General features: G+C 37.2%; 1 protein-coding gene across 1 annotated transcript; it reads left to right on the forward strand.

Annotated features, from left to right (window-relative positions):
* Window positions 1–768: 768 nt before the first annotated feature.
* On the forward strand, window positions 769–17,689 carry znf507 (zinc finger protein 507). The gene is made up of 7 exons (XM_052142266.1): window positions 769–867; window positions 3,973–6,101; window positions 7,651–7,768; window positions 8,087–8,198; window positions 12,482–12,586; window positions 13,327–13,461; window positions 14,704–17,689. The coding sequence occupies exons 2-7, from the start codon at window positions 3,975–3,977 to the stop codon at window positions 15,077–15,079; spliced, it is 2,973 nt and encodes a 990-aa protein (XP_051998226.1). The 5' UTR covers window positions 769–867; window positions 3,973–3,974; the 3' UTR covers window positions 15,080–17,689.
* Window positions 17,690–22,180: the final 4,491 nt, after the last annotated feature.

The following is a 22,180-nucleotide window of genomic DNA, read 5'->3' on the forward strand; positions in this document are numbered from 1 at the left end:
TGAGTTACAAATCTAGGGTTAGTACATGGCCAAGCTCTCTGGAGGGCCTGGCCAATCACAGCAGTACAGCCTACTTCAGCTACCATGCATCCTGATGCATCCTTTTAAACCTTTTATTTTTATTACAGGTATTAGGATAATTAATCTAGTGTGTCCTCTCTTATTTTGTCATAGCATACAAGTCAGTTGTGATGTGTGATGTCACCATTTAGCCTACTTTAAAGATTGCCTAAATATGTAAAATTCTACTCATTAATGTATTAATAAATAAGGGAAATCGTGTGTGCTAATTTAAATTAGAAAATCATGAGAATCTTTTGTTTGAACATTTTCAGTAGGCAGTGTTGTTTTTACAATGTCTGAGCCTTCTACCTATTATTGTTTAAGAAATTTAAATGACTGAACCCATATGGGAAAAATTATTACAATTATTAATATATATATATATATATATGATTTTGTTTAAATAAATAATAATAAAATAAAATAATTATATTATATATATATATATATATATATATATATATATATATATATATATATTTTGTTCAAATTAATAATAAAAATGTATATATATTTAGAAATTTTTTAAAATAAGCATAACTTATGAAATTGTTGTGAAATTCACTACGAATATAAATAAATTAATCTTCAGCAGATGCCAGTTGTGTTTTGAAAACTGATCGTGGATCAGTGTGCATTACCACACTGCCTGGCGCTTCATGGTCACATGGGCAGCCGCGAGTCACGTGATCCGCTCTCCATTCTCGCCATTTTGAGTCCAGATTGAAGCATTTTTACAGCCCAGGGATAAAAGCTGCACATCACAAGTACTGAGGTCAAAGATCAGACACAACTGCCGCATCAGTAAGTAGTGCTCCGATTAATGTGACAGTCGCATGACGCTGAGCTGTTTATTAAACGGCACAGTTCCTTTTTTTACAGCTTAAGTAGGAGTGTGTGTATGTGCATGTGTCTCCTGTTGTCAGAAATGTCCTGCCCCTTTCTCACGTTGCGTCTCTACGGTTATTATGGACACCGTGTTCTCAAGCACACATAACCTGCAAAACTTACGCTCAACTTGAGTCTCGCGCATTGTTTTACTGAGTTCAGTGTGCACTTGTTTAGTGAGCTATCTGTCACCAGGTCTCTGTGTCTAAACATTTATCAGCTCGTCATATGTCGATATACAGTTGGACAGGAACGCAGCCTGTTTGAGATACATTTTTTAACCCGTTCATCATCATTGTTCGTGTTCCTGTTGATTTTGGCTTCAGATTGTAACTTGTTGCTTTGTAACAAACCCATAATAGATGTATATTTTGCAATTATAATGTATATAGGCTTTAAATGATTAACACACTGACAAAATGCACAAAAATGCATCAATATTTGTCTTTGTTTTTCTCATGATCAAACATTGTCTAATAATTGCCAGTGTTTACATGTATTCATGCTCCACGTGTCTTTGTTTTGATTTAGTGTAATTCTCTTTTACTTCCCTTTAGCTGTATGCAAAAAATAAAGAAGTGGTTTACTATGAGGAAAAGGGATTTACAAGCTGACAGAGAAAGTGGAAACACAAGTCATACCATTCAGAGATACTAGAAGCTATTCAGAAATGAATTGTAAAATTAATATATAAACTATTGATGTACTCTTCAGATAGCATCTCCTGAAGCACATGTACATCTCCGATATGTCTGTTTTAGATCTTTTCATCTGGAAAGTCTCACAATCTAATTAACATCTGCTAAATGTCTTAAAAACATCAGATTTACAATCATTCTTCCGAGGCATACTTATTGACATAAGTCTTATAGACTTATTGTAGAGTAGAAAATCAAAACATGAATAAATGAGCTGTCTTTGATGTCACACATTTATCACCCAGAAGTCTATTTGATGGGTGTGTTTATATGTGGAACTGTATTTTGAAGGTCTATTAGACTTTTCCTCATGGATGTCAATAACACATTCATCAGATGGTCTTTGAAATGTTTATTATTTAGAATGTTTGTAAATCTGATCTTTTTAAGACATTTAGCAGATGTTAAGCACACATATGTTTTAATGTTTGTTTTAGATCTTTTACATCTGGAAATTATTGCAATCTAATTAACCTGCTAAACATCTGTAAAGGATCAGATTTACAAACATTCATTAAATAATTCATAAACATCTTAAAGACATCTGTTGAATGTCTTATTGACATCTGAGAGAATACATATTGCTGATGAGCAAACAACCTAAAAATATAAGTCTTCCAGATGTAAACACACATCAAATAGACGTCTTGGTGATGTATGTGTGCTATCTAGACAATAGCTGGTCTATACTTAAATTATTACAGTATAATAACAGCAGACATGATATTACATGAACATTGAAAGCATATTTCAAAGCACAAATAAGTCCCATGGCAGTAGGTTGCTTTCGTGTCAGAAACACCTGAATCCTACTAGACAGATAACAATGTGCAGGGTTAGGGAGTAACAGAACACATGTAACGGGATTACATATTTAAAATATAAGTAACTGTGTTCCACTACAGTTACAATTTAAATAATTGGTAATTATAAAACAGTTACATTCAAAAAGTATTTTGATTACTGAAGAGATTACTTGCATTTTATTGTCATTTGTTTCATTTAATATTTAGTCCTCTCAGTTGTAAAATATTTATACATATAAATGATGCGATCCAAAGTGCATTTGAACAGCAGTGAAACACTTTCTTATGATGTGTTACATTCATACGAGCAGACAGGGAAGTACGTTTGAAGTATGTTTGGATCAGAAGAAATAGAAATAAACCTTGTGTAAATTGTCATCTTTACGCTAAGCTAAAACCCTATTTCTAGCCATGTTACCAGGCATGATCATATTTTTTTATCAAGAAATTTCACATTGTGTGCCTGGGTAGCTCAGTGGTAAAGACACTGACTATCACCCCTGGAGTCACAAGCTCAAATTCAGGGTGTGCTGAGTGACTCCAGCCAGGTCTCCTAATCATCTAAATTGGCCCAGTTGCTAGGGAGGGAAGTGTCACATGGGGTAACCTCCTCGTGGTCGTGATTAGTGGTTCTCGTTCTCAATGGGCGTGTGGTAAGTTGTGCGTGGATCGCGGAGAATAGCATGAGCCTGGTCGTGCACCACGAGCCATGTGATGAGCCATGTGATGAGATGCGCAGATTGACAGTCTCGGAAGCGGAGGCAACTCAGACTTGTCCTCTGCCATCCGGATTGAGATGAGTATCCGCTCCACCACGAGGACCTACTAAGTAGTGGCAATTGGGCATTCCAAATTGGGAGCAAAGGGGATAAAAAATAATCAGAATTGGATCATAATTTCTTTTTTTCTTGTAAGGCCTTTGATATTAGGGCAAAATCTTATTCTTGATATTTTTGTATTGTTTTCCTGTAAAAATATCTAAAAATCCCTAAAATAAGATAAATTAGATTAATCTTTTTTTTAGAAACAACACTGCATAATATATTTAGGTTTTTCAGAGAATGTATTTTTAACATGTGTATTTTGTCTTACTGTTATGGCAGATTTGTTTATAGTCAAAACATGTGAAATAATCTACCAGTACTGAAGAAGTAATCCAAAGTATTAGAATGTGTTACTGATCTTGAATAATCTAACAGAATACGTTACAAATTACATTTTACAGCATGTATTCTGTAATCTGTAGTGGAATACATTTCAAAAGTATCCCTCCCAACCTTGCCAATGGGTGATATTTATAGGATTGTGAAGTAATGGCTATTCTTGTAAATGTGTAAGATGGGCCCCTGCAAGTTTATACACATAAAACTTAAAATTAATGTCAGGCAGTTAAATATTCCAACATTTCTGAACTTTTTGTGAGCTGAAAATTGCTGTTGTTTAATGTGCTTACTTGTATTGGAAGTTTCATTTATTCCTACTTTATAATTTTTGCATGCGTTTTGATATATTTTCAGGAATGGAGGATGGCAGTGGTGTTGCTGTCCTTGTGCCTCACTCTAGGGGCCAGCAGGATGCTGTCTTCATCCCTGACTCACATCTCCATGATGGCGAGGACCAGCAAAAGCAGGCTGCTGACTCTCTCATCCAGGTCATCGAGAAACTAAGCAAGATTGTAGATAAGCGACCCCGGCGATGCACAGTCTCTGGGAAAAAGAGGCCCTCGATGAACTGTGCTTCAGTACCTGCTCCAGACTGCAGGGATGGGACTGGTGGGTCTTCAGATTGTAAGAGACCTAGAGAGCTGAGGCAGGACCACCCCACATCCAGCTGCACACCTGGGCATGCATTCGAGCAGGAGCCTTCAAGTATAGGCACTCGTTCTGTTACTTGCTACCAGTGCAATATGTGCCGATTTATTTCACCCACGTTGGAGATGTTAAAAGAGCATTTGCTGCATCATGATGAGCAGCAAAGCGACCTCATCCTCATGTGCTCAGAGTGCCAGTTTACCTCTAACCAACAAGAGGAGCTAGTGGCACATGTAAGACTCCACCTGGAAGAGGGGGACCATGCCAAGAGCATCATAGAGGAGCAAAGGTCAGCATTAGCAAGGAGCATTCAGCACAGAATGACCAACAACTTTGAATCAGAGGACACCACGACACCAAAAAAGTGGTACAGCTTTGAGCAGGGTAGGTACCGTTGTCTCATCTGCAAATATGAATGCAGACAGCAGCGCAATTTGAAGACCCACGCATGGAAGCATGCTGGCCTTGTTGACTGTTCTTACCCTATATTTGAAGATGAGGCGGACTGTCCTGATAGCTCCAGCCCTCCTTTGGTTCAAGCAGGAAAGGAGGATACCATTGTAGTCCTTGCAGCTGTTGAAGGAAAATCTCAGATAGTGCATGGCTCAAACAGCCTCCAGCTAGAGCTGTGTGCCTCGCCAGAAATGAAGTGTCATAGGGAGACTGTCACTGTGAAAACAATGGAGACCAAAATGCCTGTGCTGAACCACATTTTTTCTATTAAAGAGGAGCCCTTAGTGGAGGTCCAGGTGACACCAGAGGCGCAGATGGAACTGGAGTTGGAGACAGATAGCCAGCAGGCAAGCTCCGACAGCCTTCTATCCTCAGCACAGAAGATCATCAGCTCCAGCGGCAACAGTGCCGGCCATGTCAACGTCATTGTGGAACGCCTCCCCTGTGCTGAAGAACCAGTGTCAAGCAAGCCTTTGCTCCTCAGTCCAGAGGTGGCAGGAGATAAGACCATCCTTGCCTCTGAGGAGCCAGAGGTAGAGAGCCAACACCACCCAATATACTTTAAACAACAGGAGGAGGTTGTGATTGGTTGGAATGGAGGTGATCGTCAACAGAATGAGACACCATCTTCAGGTTCTCCATCAGATGTAAATGTACCACCAGTTCGGAGGAGGACTTATTCAGAGTCTCTTCGGCTTCATTCTTTGGCCGCTGAGGCACTGGTGGCCATGCCCATGAGGGCCCCTGAGCTTGGCAAAACTGCCGTCAAAGGCATCGATGACCTGAGCATGCAAAACCCTGACACAGGCCAGAGAATCTTAGAGATTGCTAAAACTGCTGCCCCTGCCAACCCTAAGGCATCCTCAGCAGAGCTCACTGGTGAAATTGGAGATCCAGCTACTCTTCTTAACCTTGGCCTCCAGAGTTCAAAAGGTTCGAGAGATGTGCTGGTTGAGGGACCCTCCAAAGCTGGCATCAGTATGTCTCTTTTGACCGTCATCGAGCGACTGCAAGAGCGCTCCGACCAAAACACTTCTGACGACGACATTTTAAAGGAGTTGCAGGACAATGCCCAAAGCCAACAAAGTAGTGGAGTCCTTGGGGGTGTTGTTGGGTCTGGGGATATTTCCACTACAGAAGGTCTTGTGGAATATATTGATGGGAGCGAGAGGCCCTACCGTTGTCGACTGTGCCTTTACAGCAGTGGGAACAAGGGCTACATCAAGCAGCACCTCCGTGTACATAGACAGAGACAACCTTACCAGTGCCCCATCTGTGAGCACATAGCCTGTGACAGCAAAGACCTGGAGCGTCATATGATCCGCCACTGCAAGACCCGCATGTACAGCTGCAAACAGTGTGACGAGAGTTTCCACTACAAGGTGAGGAAAATGGTCCCAAAACTATGTAGTGGAAAGACGCATTGTTGAATCTGACAACAGTGCTGGGCTGGGAATAGTTTATTCGTAAATTTTTTAACACTTTAAGCAACAGCACTATTGTCATTTGTCCTTATTCTTAGACCTTCTTTTTAGCTAAACATATTTTTAATGAAATGAGGCCAAACAATCATGCTTCAATCATATCAGTGGAAATGTGTCTTTTTTGTTTTATTAAGAGTTCCTAGTGCATTTAAACAAAATTCCTTGAGAGCATACAGTGTAGCTCTACACATGGCTTCTGACCCGGTTTGGAACAGTAGTTTAGACTTGCCCTGCCAACATATTCATTGGTCCAACCACAAAAAAAATATGTATTTTTTGCATTGTATATTCGTATGTGCCAAAAATAATACTTCACACTAGCTAAGTGATGTTTTCTTAAATTTGTAGAATTAACAATAATAATTGGTCTCTATATTTATTGTTTTATATCATCATCTTGATGTCGTCATGGCAATGAAGTTGTAAAATTGGATATAACTTTACACATAAATTTGGTTATCACACTAAAATCATGTTAACACACATTTTGTTCACGTCTTGTGGCTATGCTTTAAAAATGGTTAGTATTTTTAGCTTTTATGGATTGGCCCAATTCACCTCCATTGTAAGAGCCTCATTGTAACCCAGATTTATGCTTTTGTTTTATGTAATTTTTTTTGCTAATAAACATTATGCCACAAATGTTGCCGATTGAGCTTAACTCGTCCCAAACCCAGAATATTCCTTTAAAGCAAAATAAAAACATTTTCAAGTACCCCCTGCTTTACTCAAACCACTGGTTGGGAATTACTGTATTACAGGACAGTACAGAAGCTTGTATTGTAAGAATGCATGTATGTGAGTCATGTATTGTGCGTGCGTGTGTGTGTGTGTGTGTGAGCGTGTATTTATCACTTTGTGGGGACCAAATGTCCCCATAAGGATAGTAAAACCCGAAATTTTTGACCTTGTGGGGACATTTTGTCGGTCCCCATGAGGAAAACAGCTTATAAATCATACTAAATTATGTTTTTTGAAAATGTAAAAATGCAGAATGTTTTCTGTGAGGGTTAGGTTTAGGGGTAGGGTTAGGTTTAGGGGATAGAGTATATAGTTTGTACAGTATAAAAACCATTATGTCTATGGAAAGTCCCCATAAAACATGGAAACACAACATGTGTGTGTGTGTGTGTGTGTGTGTGTGTGTGTGTGTGTGTGTGTGTGTGTGTGTGTGTGCGCCCACACAACACTAAGTGCACAGATTACTGCTCTCATCAGAGCAAGGAATAAATTAACGCTACAATTTGGTGCCACTGTATTTGAGCAGGTTTCAACCTTTCTGAATAGGGAGCAAGTATAAATAGTAGCCTACTTATTCCTTTAGATTGTCACACTGGAGTTAAGAGTTTCTAGTGTTGAAGTGCACAGCTCTCCCTTCCACTGCTGCTTTATTAATAAAGTTCGTCCTTATGAAGAACTGATGATGTTTTTATTAATATCTACTCAGAGTCAGCTGAGGAACCACGAGAGAGACCGCCATGGTATAAATTACATCAGTGGCACGCTGACCCATGCCGCTGAAAGCACTGTAACCATGGAGGAATCACGAAAGATGACCGATGAGGGTGAGTATGGAGTGATCTTTGAGCTCCACATCATGAAACACAAGCTGGTAAAATGAGATTGAGTGTGTCACAAAAACTAGAGAAAAAGTTGTTTTTCTATACTAAACCTAGATTGCAGAATGGTGTCAATACTTATTGAGCTTAACGGGGCTTTATAAGAATTAAAGACTAGATTTAAATTTCCTGAAGAAAATGCCAGTGCTTGCAAGACATTGAAAGAATATTTTCTGATTTAGAAAATGCTGTCACCCCCTTATTTTTTTTTATTTTTGTCAATGTAAATATTAAATTCACTGTGTGTTTCTCTCTCTTGTCCAGATCCTGTCAGTGAACAGAGCATTTTCAAATGTGATGTATGCGACTACACCAGTTCCACATATGTTGGAGTGCGCAACCATCGACGAATCCACAACTCTGAGAAACCATACAGGTTTGAAAAAAAGTTTAAAAGGATGAATGTATCCACCTTATTTTGCAACACGGATGTAAGCAGCGACTGCATTTCCAGCAAGTGTGACACATTTCTGCTGTCATTGACTGCAATGTAAATAACTTGATGGATGGTAATAATACCAGAATTCAGTGATATTGGCTTATAAATATTACACAACCAAAGGATGTACAGCAGAGTAATATCCTAATCTCGGATAATTTTCTAACATCCGTATTTATTGCAAAAGAGTAATTAAATCATTCACTTGTTGCTGTGTTATATTGAAGTTCCTATTGTAAAATCTGCTTCTTTGCAGATAGCGTAATGATGCAGTATTTTCAATTTTCCATGTAAACCACCATTCATAACTGCATAACCTCCAAAGTTGCCTTTATTTATTTACTTCCAAAGGTGATATTTACAAGTCATGCTGAATGCGGAGAGAAATACGTTTATTATTTTGCCAAAATGATACAAGGTGCAGTTTTTTTTCTCCTTTATCCTGGTTGTTTAAAGTTTGTGGTAGCGTGAGAGACAGAGTTGTTGAGGACTGTCCGTGTCAGCGTCTGATCTCTCTTTCATTCTGCCTGTGCAACTGCGTGTGATAAAATGATGGCAAAATGAGATAAACGACAAACTATATGCAATCCAAACGAATGTGTTTATGAAAATAATAATACACATATTGCTACAAAAAGTGGTATAAATTAGTATTTTTGTATCGCTTAAATGACTTGAGGTGGATTAAACTTGAAGAGGTCCACATTCAAGGATGATTATGGTGGAGCCTTAGTTACGCTGAAAAATGAAGGTGGATTGCCAGACTGCTCTGAGGTGGATTACGAGAGATTTTAGAAATAGAATGGCATTTGGCCCACTATTGAGAAATGATGTGAAATTCACGTTCTGAAAGACTTAGTGTCGCTATCACGTACAGCTACATTTCACAGCACATCGTTTCCGCTAGTGTGTTCTCTTTGCAGTTGCCACACCTTTATCCAAATGTACAGTTGAAGTCAGAATTTACATGCACTTAGTTTGAAGTCATTAAAACTCCTTTTTTTTAACCACTCCACAGATTTTATTTTAGCAAACTATAGATTTGGCAAGTCGTGTAGGAAATCTACTTTGTGCATTACACCAGTAATTTTTCAACAATTGTTTACAGACAGAATGTTTCACTTTTAATTGACTATATCACAATTCCAGTTAACTGTGCCATTAAGCAGCTTGGAATATTCCAGAAAATTATGTCTAGCCTTTAGCCAATTAGCTTCTGATAGGAGGTGTACTGAATTGGAGGTGTAACTGTGGATGTACTTTAAGGCCTACCTTTAAACTCGGTGCTTCTTTGCATGAAATCATTGGAAAATCAAAAAAATCAGCCAAGGCCTTAAATAATTGTGGACCGCAACAAGTCTGGTTCATCCTTGGGAGCAATTTCCAAACGCCTGAAGGTACCATATTCATCTGTACAAACAATAGTATGCAAGTATAAACACCATGGGACCACACAGACATCAAACCACTCAGTAAGGAGATGCATTCTGTCTCCTAGAGATGAACGTATTTTGGTGTGAAAAGTGCAAATCAATCCCAGAACAACAGCAAAGGATCTTGTGAATGTGCTGGAAGAAACATGTAGACAAGTATCTATATCCACATTAAAACAAGTCCTATATCGATATAACATGATAGGTTGCTCAGCCAGGAAGAAGCCACTGCTCCAAAACCACCATAAAAAGCCATATTACAGTTTGCAGGTGCACATTTCTTTTTGGAGAAATGTCTTCTGGTCTGATGAAACAAAAATGGAACTGTTTGACCATAAATACCATCGTTATGTTTAGAGGAAAAAGGGTGAGGCTTGCTGAAGCTGAAGAGCACGATTCCAACTGTGAAGCATGGGGATGGCAGTGTCATGTTGTGGAAGGAAAATTCTGTGGATATATTTAAGCAAAATCTCAAGACATCAGCCATGAAGTTAAAGCTCTGTCGCAAATGGGTCTTCCAAATGGACAATGACCCCAAGCATATCTCCAAAGTTGTGGCAAAATGGCTTAAGGACAACAAAGTCAAGGTATTGGAGATAGAAAATTTAGAAAGGAAATTTGTGGGCAGAACTGAAAAAGTGTGTGGGAGCAAGGAGGCCTACAAACCTGACTCAGTTACACCAGTTCTGTCTGGAGGAATCGGCCACAATTCCAGCAAATTATTGTGAGAAGCTTTTGGAAGGCTACCCAACATGTTTGACCCAAGTTAATCAATTTAAAGGCAATGCTACCAAATACTAACAAAGTGTATTTAAAATGACCCACTGGGAATGTGATGAAAGAAATAAAATCTGAAATAAATAATTCTATCTACTATTATTCTGACATTTCACATTCTTAAAATAAATTAGTGATCCTAACTGACCTATGATAGGGAAATGTGTTCTACGATTAAATGTCAGGAATTGTAGAAAAACTGAGTTTAAATGTATTTGGCTAAGGTGTATGTAAATGTCTGACTTCAATTGTATCTGTCTGCATCCCATAAGACAACAAGGAACACCAATTACACGACACGCCTTCTACAAGTATTGCCCCCTTGGATAACAAATCCATTTTATAGGCTGAAAGAACGTACATTTTTTTTTTAAATCCAATTGCTGGATGATTCATTAATGTTGCGTTGTATTTAATAATTTTACAAAAAATAAATAATCTTTGTGGTTAGGTTTAGGTATAGGTGTAAGGTTGCTACGGGACTCCAAATAAACACAACACACACAGTGTGAATGAAACATCCAGCTATTGGCTATTGTACTTTAGAATTTCACCCATTATTTGTAACTTGTAGTGGGTGTGCCTTGTAGTAGTATTGCAGACCCTTCTCACTTCATCCAATGGCAGAGTTTAACAGGAGTTTGGAAATCTCCAGATTTCACAAAAAGAATGATTCATTTGTTGTAGGATGGCTATAAGTTTAGACACTTTGGTCGTGTTCTCGTTAAAATGTCCCAAAACCATGCATCGTACAACCGAGTAGAGATGCCATTGTGTGAGTGGCCTAACCGAGTTTATTGAGCATGCACAAGCCAAACACACACTCCTAATACATCATCTGTAGCACTGGGAAGTTTCATTAATTGTAGTGAATTGGTGTATTTTGATGTTTCATTGAAACATGAAAAATGTGTTATGACTTCCCAGCACCACTTGAAAGTGAGGACCTATGAGAGAGCGGTCATTACACTTTCACATCTATGCCTACTGGGCATGCCCGGCTTCCTATGTGCCTCATCCAAATAAAAGGGAGTGGTAATATTTTGATCAAATTAAAATCATATTTGTAACAACAAAACAGAAACCATGTTTGGATTACTTAAAAATTAGGGGGGTGAAAGAAGCAGAAGCTCAATATAATATTTATAATGATAATAATAGTATAGGATTTCATAAAAACATTTTACATCCCTGTTCCATTACAAGTGTTCTTGGTGAGAATAATATCCTTTTAACACAAAGTGTGATCAAAATTTGCATAATATTAAGCATATATTATAAAGATGATGCAATAGTTGCAATCTAATTGCACCTAGCCTTTTTTTTTTTTTACAACAATGTGTCCTGCAACACCTTTATTATTTATAGTTTTTCGCATCTGGCCCCCAGTAAAAAATTAATTGAACACCCCTGTTGTAAATAATACATTTTGAGAATCAGATATGTGCTAGTGTAAATATTTAAAAATGAAATGTGATATGATAGGGAATAAAAATATTAACAGTAATCACCACAAGGGTGCAGTGGTGCTTAGGATAAGTCTGTTGCTGCCTTCACCCAATGTCTAAAGGCAAAGGCCCTATGCTATATATATAAAATATATTTTCTCTTCAATACAAGAGCACATACGCACACGCCTGGTTGCATGCAAGCTCACATAAAGACCTTCGGCTCCCATTATTGTCTCTTTGTGTGTGCTGACACATCTGACTTTAGTTCTTCTCACCCGTGATAATTTCAAAAAGAGCTTCTGAAAGAAGGTCCTTTTAACACAACTGTACAAGCCATTCAAGGTCTTCAAATATATTGCATTTGCTGCAAGCCACACTTTGAGTTCAGCCTCTCTACAAACAGCCTTTCTTAGCACTTCAGATGCAGTCCTTCAAATGCTCCATTACAGAGCCGCACCCATACAACACAATTAGCGTGCAAACAAACAACACCTGACCCCTCTTAACAGGTGCTCCAGAAGGTCTCATTTGTTTATCCTGTGTGGCACAACCCCTATAGGTGCTGCAGCTGTGACTTTGCAACAACTAATATGAATAGCCTAAAGTGCCACATGAAAAGACATCCACAGGAACACCAAGCAATGCAGCTGCTGGAGCAATACAGGTGAGAAACAGCTCATACATAAAGTGCAGATAGGGCTGCCCCAATACCAAAATGTTTGTAATCTGTACCAATACCAGGGAAATTTCCTCTTCATACCAATTTCAATAACACATCAAAAGCTAACATGCTTTTGAACTGACTTTATTTTGAAAGTTAAATATATAAAGTAACATATTCAATTAACACAATGGCATGTTAGCTTACATAAAGAAGTCAGTAATGAAGAGCAAAACATTTAACGAAGAGCGTTTGTTAACGATATCAACAGAGGAAGGTCTATTAGGCTTTATTTATGCTACAAAGCCTATTGCACAGGCATATGCATGCATATTGTGAAACACATCTATTTTTGTCCCTCCTGTTTACATTCACTTAAGTCATAACCAACTGTGTTTACATGAATACCTCGCCAAGATGGGCAAATTTGACCAAGTATTGCATCTGACCATTCATGCACACAGCCTCATTACCTTGAGGCAAAAGCAAACATAAAAAATATACATGCAAGTATTTAAACAGCATTTGGATAGTGAATTGAGTCAGTACTCTGTACTATACTGTAGAATAACTGGTAACTTGTTGTAACTTTAGCAATGACTGGTACTTTTGACATTTCTACATTCATATTTAATAGAGTAATTAACATAAATGCTATTTTTGTATTTTTTTAAATAACAAAAAAAAAAAACTTGACTTTGCCTGGAGAATGGGCGTAATTGAATCTTAATCTTATGTTACAGGTGCTCCCTATGTGGATATGTTTGCAGCCACCCACCATCTCTCAAATCCCACATGTGGAAACATGCTGGAGATCAGAATTACAACTACGAGCAAGTGAACAAAGCCATCAATGAGGCCATTTCACAGAGCAGCCGGTGAGAGCAGGGGGCATTCATATATTGAACATGTGGCATATGATAATTTTTGACCTGCATTGACTGTTTACACTTAGTCGTAGCTTGGTAGATTACAACAGATAATCATGAGATTAATCATTATTGTTATTCAATTGACGGACTTCGTTTTTTAAAATAAGAAATAAATTAAAAATCTGCATATAGCTTTAATAAAAATTGGGCCAAGAAGTTGTTTTTACGTTCGTTTCAGTGGTTCAAAACAGCTCGCCCGGGCGAACTTTAAGAAAAAATTTGCACCGGCTGCTAAACACCTTAATGCCATTGGTCCACGTCATCATTGGCCTTGCTCAAGGGCCCAACAGTGGTGTCTTGGTGGTGTTGGGGCTTGAACCCATGACCTTCTGAGCAGTAACCCTGAGCCTTAACCGCTGAGCCACCACTGCCCACCTGCGTGCAGAGTTATTAGCGAGCTGATGCAAATTACCTACATCTGTACAATCGTTTGCTCAGAGACATTTGTCAGATTTTTTGTTGTTTAATTAGTCTACATAAGGAATCAAATCTACTCAAACACTCTTAAGTGCCCATTCACTCATGTGCCATCTGCAGCAAAAGTCATTCACACATCTGCCCAAAGGAAGATATGCCTCTATCATCATTCTTTTGTCTGTATTCTGCACATTAACAGTCTTTTATATACGCCCATCTTTGCAGTAGTAACAGTGTCATCATAAAATACAATAACAGTGTGTAATCTGCTCGTATTATGTATGTATAGCATTGAGAATATAAACAAGACAAAATTAAACATTTTCTACTGCATATATATTACTTTAAATTACCATTGAGTGGTTAAAACTGCTTCTTTTACTGACCTCATGTGACTTCTACTCATAAAATGAGGCATAAAGTCATTGATAACACATTTTAATGTCACATTATTTAAGGTTTTACTGAGCGTCGTCTTATTTAAATGTACTTCTAAATGCCTCCCACAGCGGTGTGGCAGGTCTCTGAATGTTCACCAACTGTATGTTGTTGCTCGGCTGTTTAGAACTTATTTTACCCCTGAACGAAGAACTTCTCCATAAGTACAATATATCTGGACCATAGTGTGACTCATTGTTATGTGCTTGCAAAAGATCAAATAAACTTCCTTATCAGGAGTCAGTAATAAGTTAAACTCTCACTATATTTACTTGTCAGATGTGATTAATGTAATTTTGTTGTGTTTATTTTCACCTGTCTCCTGGGCTTAAGATCACCTACTATGTCTCTGAAGTCAACACCAGAGACTGGAGTGGAACGTCCCTATATTGTCTTGAGCAGAAAAGACCAACAGTTATCTGAGGTGAGTTCTGCTACAGGGGCCACGGGTGCTGCTACATCAGAGAGGTCATCCTCCAGCAGGGAGCAGGCTAGCAGGGCCATGGCATGGCGGGGCAGCACAGGGCAGGCCGGGGCAGGTATGGAGTACTGTGTGCTGCTCTTTTGCTGCTGTATCTGTGGCTTCGAGTCCACTAGTAAAGAGCAGCTGATGGAGCACATGAAACAGCATGAGGGAGATCTGATCAACATCATACTGAGCAAAGAGCAGCAGGGAAATCAGCTGACAGAGACCAGGAGCAGCCAGTGATGCACACGTTTTTATACATACTGGTCTTGTATCTCGTTTCTGCTTGAACAAACAACATGAACGTGCACAACTAACTTCACTGTCAGAATTTTTTTTTCTCATCTCGCTCTATCTCCTTACTGATGTCACAGTTAGTTTCTGTTACCTTTGTCAACTATGGATATGTGATTTCAGAAATGTGCCGATTAAATGGGTATCAGATTCCTGCAAAGTATAGTTTACGTATCAGTGTGAATTACGCAAGTGGTTTTGATTTTCAATCATTTTATTCCTCATCTGCTCAGAATATGCACCATAGAGTCCATACATTATGAAACAAGGCAGCTTCTCATATTCACTGCATAATTGTACTTATTACTTATTATATCTGTAATATTATTTATGTCTATATTACTTGGGTGAGTTTACCTTTAAGTTGACACTTGCCATGCTATGCTTGAGCGTAGAGAGGCAAAGTTCCTTCTTGCCCTTTAATGCGTGTCCGTATTTGCATAGATATTTATGAAGATAATTTATTTTTTGTGCATGTTCCCCCTCCGTTATGTTCAAACAAATGATATAATTTGTTTCAAATTACGGCCTCTATTTTGGTGCTATTAGACTTACACTTAGAAATGAGTGTGAGAGAAGTCATCATTGGGAATGCATCTTATAAAATATAAACATATATGTATATAAACCGTGTATGAATTTAACAAGTGAAAAATTGTCCCAGTAAAATAAGAAAATACATGAAAAATGCATCAGATTTTATTTTTTATTTTTTCATGGAAAAAAAGGGCTTGTATTTACCAGGCTTTATTTAGTGGATTATAATTATTTAAATCCATATCAAGTTATGACAACATTAAAATGCCAGAACTTGAAATTGTTCTCACATTTTTACTTAATTATCCTTTTTTTTTTAAGGTTATTGCATTTGCAGTATATGGATAAAGGGCACACAAGACTGATGTACATATATACAGTATGTATAAATACATATATATTATCATAAGCTACTGCTGTAATGGTTAAAAAGCTTTTACAGTTTTACAAATCATCTGTGATGTATTTTTATATATATATATATATATATATATATATATATATATATATAAACATTGATATTTTAGATGTTTTGCTTGATCACTACCTCTCACATTTACTACAATTTGTTTTTTTTTTTTTACCTTGGCTTTAACCTTAGCCTCCCTCAATTTGGACTTGATTTACCAAGGGATGATTTGCATGCACTCAATGTTTGTATGTCAGCAGTCTAAAATGCTAAATTGGTATGATAACACGACATCCATAATTCATGCAGACTTCACACTGCCTGGTATATCAGAGAAATTTTAGGAATTAAATTTAGGAATTTACATACCAGATTATTATATTCTGAGTGTCAAAGATATAGTAATGTGGTCTGCATATTAACCTTGCATTCATGTGAACGTAACATTTGAATGAAAATAGATGTGAATACTTGATCGTTACCGGTTTTTATATTGCTTTCTCAAATCAATCCAATGGATTGATACCAAAACGTCCATTGATACTTTGTTTCAGAGACCACATTTAGTTGTTATTTGCATAATACACACTTGTTACTTTCCAAGTCTTGTTAAAAGTACTGTACTACCATCAAAGAGAGCCTGAGTTTCAGAAGCATAATTTTGCGTTCAAGCTACTGCATTTTATTTGGTGTTAACTACTGTGATTTCTTCCAAATTAATCAAGAACCTACCAATTAGTATTATCCCTTTTCTTTCCTTTGTCTGAGAGCAGGAATTGGCAGTCATCCTGTTCACATTATACGCCAGCAATCTGCTTTATCTGGAAATCTAGCTGTGGTTTCCAGATTTTTTTTTTTTCTAGCACAATGCAATAAATCTGGATTTATTATTTCTTTCTAAAGATAAACAACAAGTTTGAAGTAATCAGCACCTTCATTAGCGGGGCCTAATGAGATAATTGTGTGTCAATAGATTTGGTAATCGTATAGTTCTAGTAATGAGGATAGGCTCTCAGCCACAAGTGTGCCTTACATTTCAACAGCCTCATCTTTGAAGGGATATTCAGTCTTGTTTAGAAAAATACTATTAATCTTAAGACAAGTAGTGTCCCAGTAATGAGTGCATTGGCATTTCTGATAAGGCCTTTTTCTGTATAATGTGCCCTCAATAATTATGTAATGTATTCGGACACATGGTACTGTAAAATGGTTTTGTATGTGACTTGCTGTATATATATATATATACTGTAGAATACTGACATTTTTTAGATGAATTCTATTTTTTAAAACTTGTATAAACACTACAGAAAAGAAAAATGATGCATCAAAAATTACCTTTGATTAGCCAAAGTGTATCAATTAAAGACTTTACTGTATGTAAGGCAATGGTTGGCATTTGAAAGTGAAATCAAGCACATCTTGTAACATGCCATGCCAAAGGAGAGAAGGAACGACTGGGTTTTACAGTTTAAAGGCCTCTCAATGCTATTTTCATTTTCAAGTACAGGGGTCCAAAGGGCCCTGTTTTGATATGTGTTCCGTTCGCAATTATTTATTTGTTCTTCTATAACTGTAATGTTCTCATTTTTGCCTGTGTATTTTTGGTAATAAATAATGAACCACAGTTAAGTCATTTGGAAGCGTCTTCACTTGGTTGGGTCAGTGTAAGCCTGAAGTTTATTTCAGGCTTTACCAAAACTGGTGAGATGCACGTACTTAAAGGTAAGGGGATAGTTCACCCAAAAATGAAAATTCTCTCATCATTTACTCACCCTCATGCCATCGCAGATGTGTATGACTTAAAAATTATTTGCTGAACACAAATTTATATTTTTCGAAAAATATCTCCGCTCTGTAGGTCCATACAACACTAATGAATGGTGGCCAGAACAAAGCATATTAAGGCAGCATAAAAGAAATCCATACAACTCCAGTGATTTAATCTATATCTTCAGAAGCAATATGAAAGGTGTAGGTGAGTGTGACGACCCTGAGTCTCCTCCTGATTCTATTGGAGCAGAGTGTGGGAGTTTTTGATTGGTTTCCTCATGATTATTTGTAATTAGAGTAAATAAGAGTGTTGTGTATTATTTGGGTGAAACATTCTCTGTGGGATAATTTTCTAAAATTCTCTCATCATTTACTCACACTCATGCCATCCCAGATGTGTATGACTTTCTTTCTTCTGCTCAACACAAACAAAGATGTTTAGAAAAATATCTTTGTAGGTCCATAATGCTAGTGAATGGTGAGTTTGTGTGACTTTTAGATGTAAAAGTGAAACTAATCAGGCACCACATGTGGCTTTCAGATGTAAAAGAGAAAGTAGAGATTTAGAGTTAAAAAAAGAGGACGTTCAATCTGTTTTTTGCCTATACCCATCATATCACTTCTGAAGTGGATTTAAACACGGATTACATTTTTGTTTCCTTTATATGAATTTTGGAGTGGTCTTGTCAACATTCACTTGCATTGTATGGACCAACAGAGCTGAAAATTCTTCTAAAAATCTTTGTGTTCTGCTGAAGAATGAAAGTCATACACCTAAGCTGGGATGACATGAGGGTGAGCAAATGATGAGAGAATTCTTTTTTTGGGGGGTGAACTATTCCTTTAATTATTTTTTTACTATAAATTCTCCTCCCTGCCAAGCAGTTGGCGATATACACGAAGAATGCGAATCACCAAATACAAAAAAAAAAAAAAGGAAGGGGAAGTGAAAGTGGAGCTTTGTAGTAAAAAAAATAAATAAATAAAGATTTAAATATTGATCTGTTCCTCAACCAAGCCGATACATCACTTCTAAAGATACAGATTTAATCACTGGAGATTTATGGATTACTTTTATGCTGCCTTTGTGCTTTTTGGGACTTCAAGGTTCTGGTCAATATTCACTTGCATTCTGAGGACTCACAGTGCTGAAATATACTTCTAAAAAATCTTTGTGTTCTGCAGAAGAAAGAAAGTCATACACGTCTGGGATAGCATGAGGGTGAATAAATGATTAGATAATTTTCATTTTTGGGTGAACTAACCCTTTAATTGAGCTTAACTTGTATTGAACCCAGCATACACTCCTAGTTTTCTAGGCTCACTGTTGTAGCCAATAAACTTAATCACATCAAATAAGGCAAAGGTTATTATATTTTTTTAATTTAGATATAATTTTTATTTTGTTTTCAATTTAAAATTATTATTCAGTTTATTTTACCAACTGTGTTAGTTTTAGTTTTTATTTTAGTCTATCAATGTATTTTAGTTTGTATTTCTATTTCAGTTAACACAGATGAGTAAATGACTTTGCAGGGGACAACATTGTGTAATTTTCTTTAAATTAAATTAAACTAATCCCTATCCAGTCCAGATTACACAGGTATACAGTGTACAGCTAGGCTGATATACAACATGGTAAAACCACCAAAAGGACTTAAAAGAGATACATTCACTAACCACTTTTATTGGGCATGCTATGCTCCTAATAATATGCCAGACGAGGTCTTCTGCAGTTGTAGCCCATCCCCCTCAAGGTTAGATGTTTTGTGCATTCTGAGATGCTATTCTGCTCAATACAATTGTACTGAGTTCACTGTACTGTACTGTACTGTGTAGCCTTTCCATCAGCTCGAACCAGTCTGGGCTGCATTTACCAAAAGCATCTCAAGCTTAAATTGATCATAGAGACCATTGGCACCAATGGTCCCTGTGCTGTGCTCTTAACAAACTTAAGCCAACAATTATTTAGCCCAGTATCTGCAATCCTATCATTGCAGATGTCTGTAATGTTTTACAAAGGCATCCAGCTGAAATAATTTCTGTGAATCGAAAGAAGGTTGCTACCACTTTAGATACTTGTAATTGTCGTGTTCTCACTCTGGGGCAAAAAGTGCCAAACAAAAGGGATTTTATCATTTAATAGTACTCTAAAAAACATTGTTTCCATTTCTTGCCTTGGAAATGCAAAAATGTTGGTAGATGGATGGATTCGTTTACCAGCCAAAAATAAAGGACTTCTTGTGCGATGAGACTTATCTTGCACGGTATCAAATTAACTAAATTTCTCTCCATCATCTTTAGACTTTTATTTTCACCAATTGACACTCCTTTGGCTCGTGTGACATATGTCAAGCCAAAATATTACTTTATATCACAGGCCACACACTGGTATAAGTTTATGGAAATGCATATACCAAAAGGAAAGCAAAGAAAAAACATTATACTAAAAGAAAAATAAAAGATCTCTGAGTTGCCAAATGTTTTTGAAATGTCAGTAGTCCGAGCAGGCATACATTGGCCCCCCTAAATTAAAACAAGTTATCCATCCGAAAGACAAGTCTGTCAGCAGTGCCAACCTCACAAAGCTGTAATACCTCAAAAGAGGTGCTGAGCAGGTCCTCCATGAAATTGTTCAGTGTTGAGTTATCTCACATTTAGGTCACCTTTTCAACTCATTTCCTCAGCTATACTAAAGAGATAAATGATGGGCCATTATGATGTTCAGATTAAGATACACATATATTAAGCCCTATATGTGAAGGAATTTCCAGCTGAGCTAGTGTAAAATGACCACCAAACTGAAATGAGCTAATTGAAATTTAAGACACATTAAAACCAGTGGTGAGTATAAGAGGGGTTTGACATAAGGATTTAACTTACTATAAAATACTGTAACCCAAGGCTGCAGAAGCGGCGATAAACTGCGGATGGATTGCACTCCTCTTTTAGTAGTACAATTCTATACCTTTTTATAATCCCTTCATTTTTCATGAATACCTTCCTCATTTACAAGATAAGCTTTTGAAAGAGCCCTTTGAAAGTGAAGAATTAGGACATTGGGGAAACAAAACTGAAGGGAAATTATTGCTTATAGTACACATTAATCCCAAACATCCAGTCTACCATTTCCATCTCAGAAAGGCACGTTTGTGCTCAAGCAAGTGTAATCAGAATTTCTTCCCGGTCCTCTTAAATATCTGGAAACTTGTTCAAATAGGCTGTGAACTTCTCAGGGCTTATACAAGTATAGAAAGAAAGCAAGATAAATCAAAATAAAGAGAATGACTGCAACCCACTTTTTCCTTTGTGCTTATCAAGGACTAAAGCCAGGCAAACAAGGGCTTTCCAGAAGAAATAGGCAGCCATTAAACATTTACGCTTTCCTTCCCCCATAATCCTTTTCTAAGATGAGCTACCTGCCAATTTATTTATTACATCTCTTTGATAATCTTCAACCCTTTTATATCAGAATCCACATCATACTTTTATTTATTTTAACCAGAACCATTTGGATGCCCAGATATGCTGCCTTTTGTTTCATCTAACTTCTAGAAGAAATTCAGTACGGTCTGCACACATCTGTGTATCGTAATGTATTAAGGTACTCATTGGATATTCAAAAAATGAGTTTATAAGGGGTACATTTGTGAGCAAATGTTTAAATAATGGAGACTTACATGAAGGACATGATGAATAATTTAGCAAGTACTCTTCTCATTTGCCACTGCATAGAGACTTATGGGGATCTGGTGTTTGATGTACTCCATGTCATACATTTAATTGGGGCCAAAGCTTTTGAGACATTGAATAAACAAACCACAATCAGAGAGAGAGAGAGAGAGAAAAAAAAGTGAGGTTGAAGTTCTGTGGGGAACTGTTAGATTCTGTATGTGCCAAGGTATTCATTTATTAAAAGGATCTTAAGAAGAAGAGAGGGTTTGTGTAGGTCAAGGACTATTTAACAGTTATTATTATCTAAAATAAATCCTTCTGATGCCTAAACATACTTTCCCTTTCATGAAATGTAACAAGCAAACACAAAATACGAGTTATCTAAATACTGTGATAGAAGAAAACGTGCCGTTTAGATAGACGAGTGCTTTGTGATGTCTGTGAAGAACAGTGATTTCTACTATATGGAAAAGCTTTCTGAAACATAGAATATAATCAGGGGTAAAAAAATGTCCTTATTGCAAAAGTAATATTCACATTACATTAAACCTTAAATAAATGTGTGTTTCGCCAAACATCATCACATACCTTGGCACATATATCTGGCACCTATAGACCTACAAAATGGATCTGCATTACTAATACCCATAGAATGTGAA

Source organism: Xyrauchen texanus, chromosome 2, assembly GCF_025860055.1.
Source record: "Xyrauchen texanus isolate HMW12.3.18 chromosome 2, RBS_HiC_50CHRs, whole genome shotgun sequence".
NCBI lineage: Eukaryota > Metazoa > Chordata > Actinopteri > Cypriniformes > Catostomidae > Xyrauchen > Xyrauchen texanus.

What these genes read in the sequence shown, in the direction of transcription:
- znf507 (XM_052142266.1), top strand. Translation starts at nt 3,975, where the DNA reads ATGGAGGATGGCAGTGGTGTTGCTGTCCTTGTGCCTCACTCTAGGGGC. An exon ending in AACTCTGAGAAACCATACAG is followed by an intron (nt 8,199 to 12,481) that starts GTTTGAAAAAAA and finishes CAACCCCTATAG; the next exon opens with GTGCTGCAGCTGTGACTTTG. An exon ending in CAGCTGCTGGAGCAATACAG is followed by an intron (nt 12,587 to 13,326) that starts GTGAGAAACAGC and finishes CTTATGTTACAG; the next exon opens with GTGCTCCCTATGTGGATATG.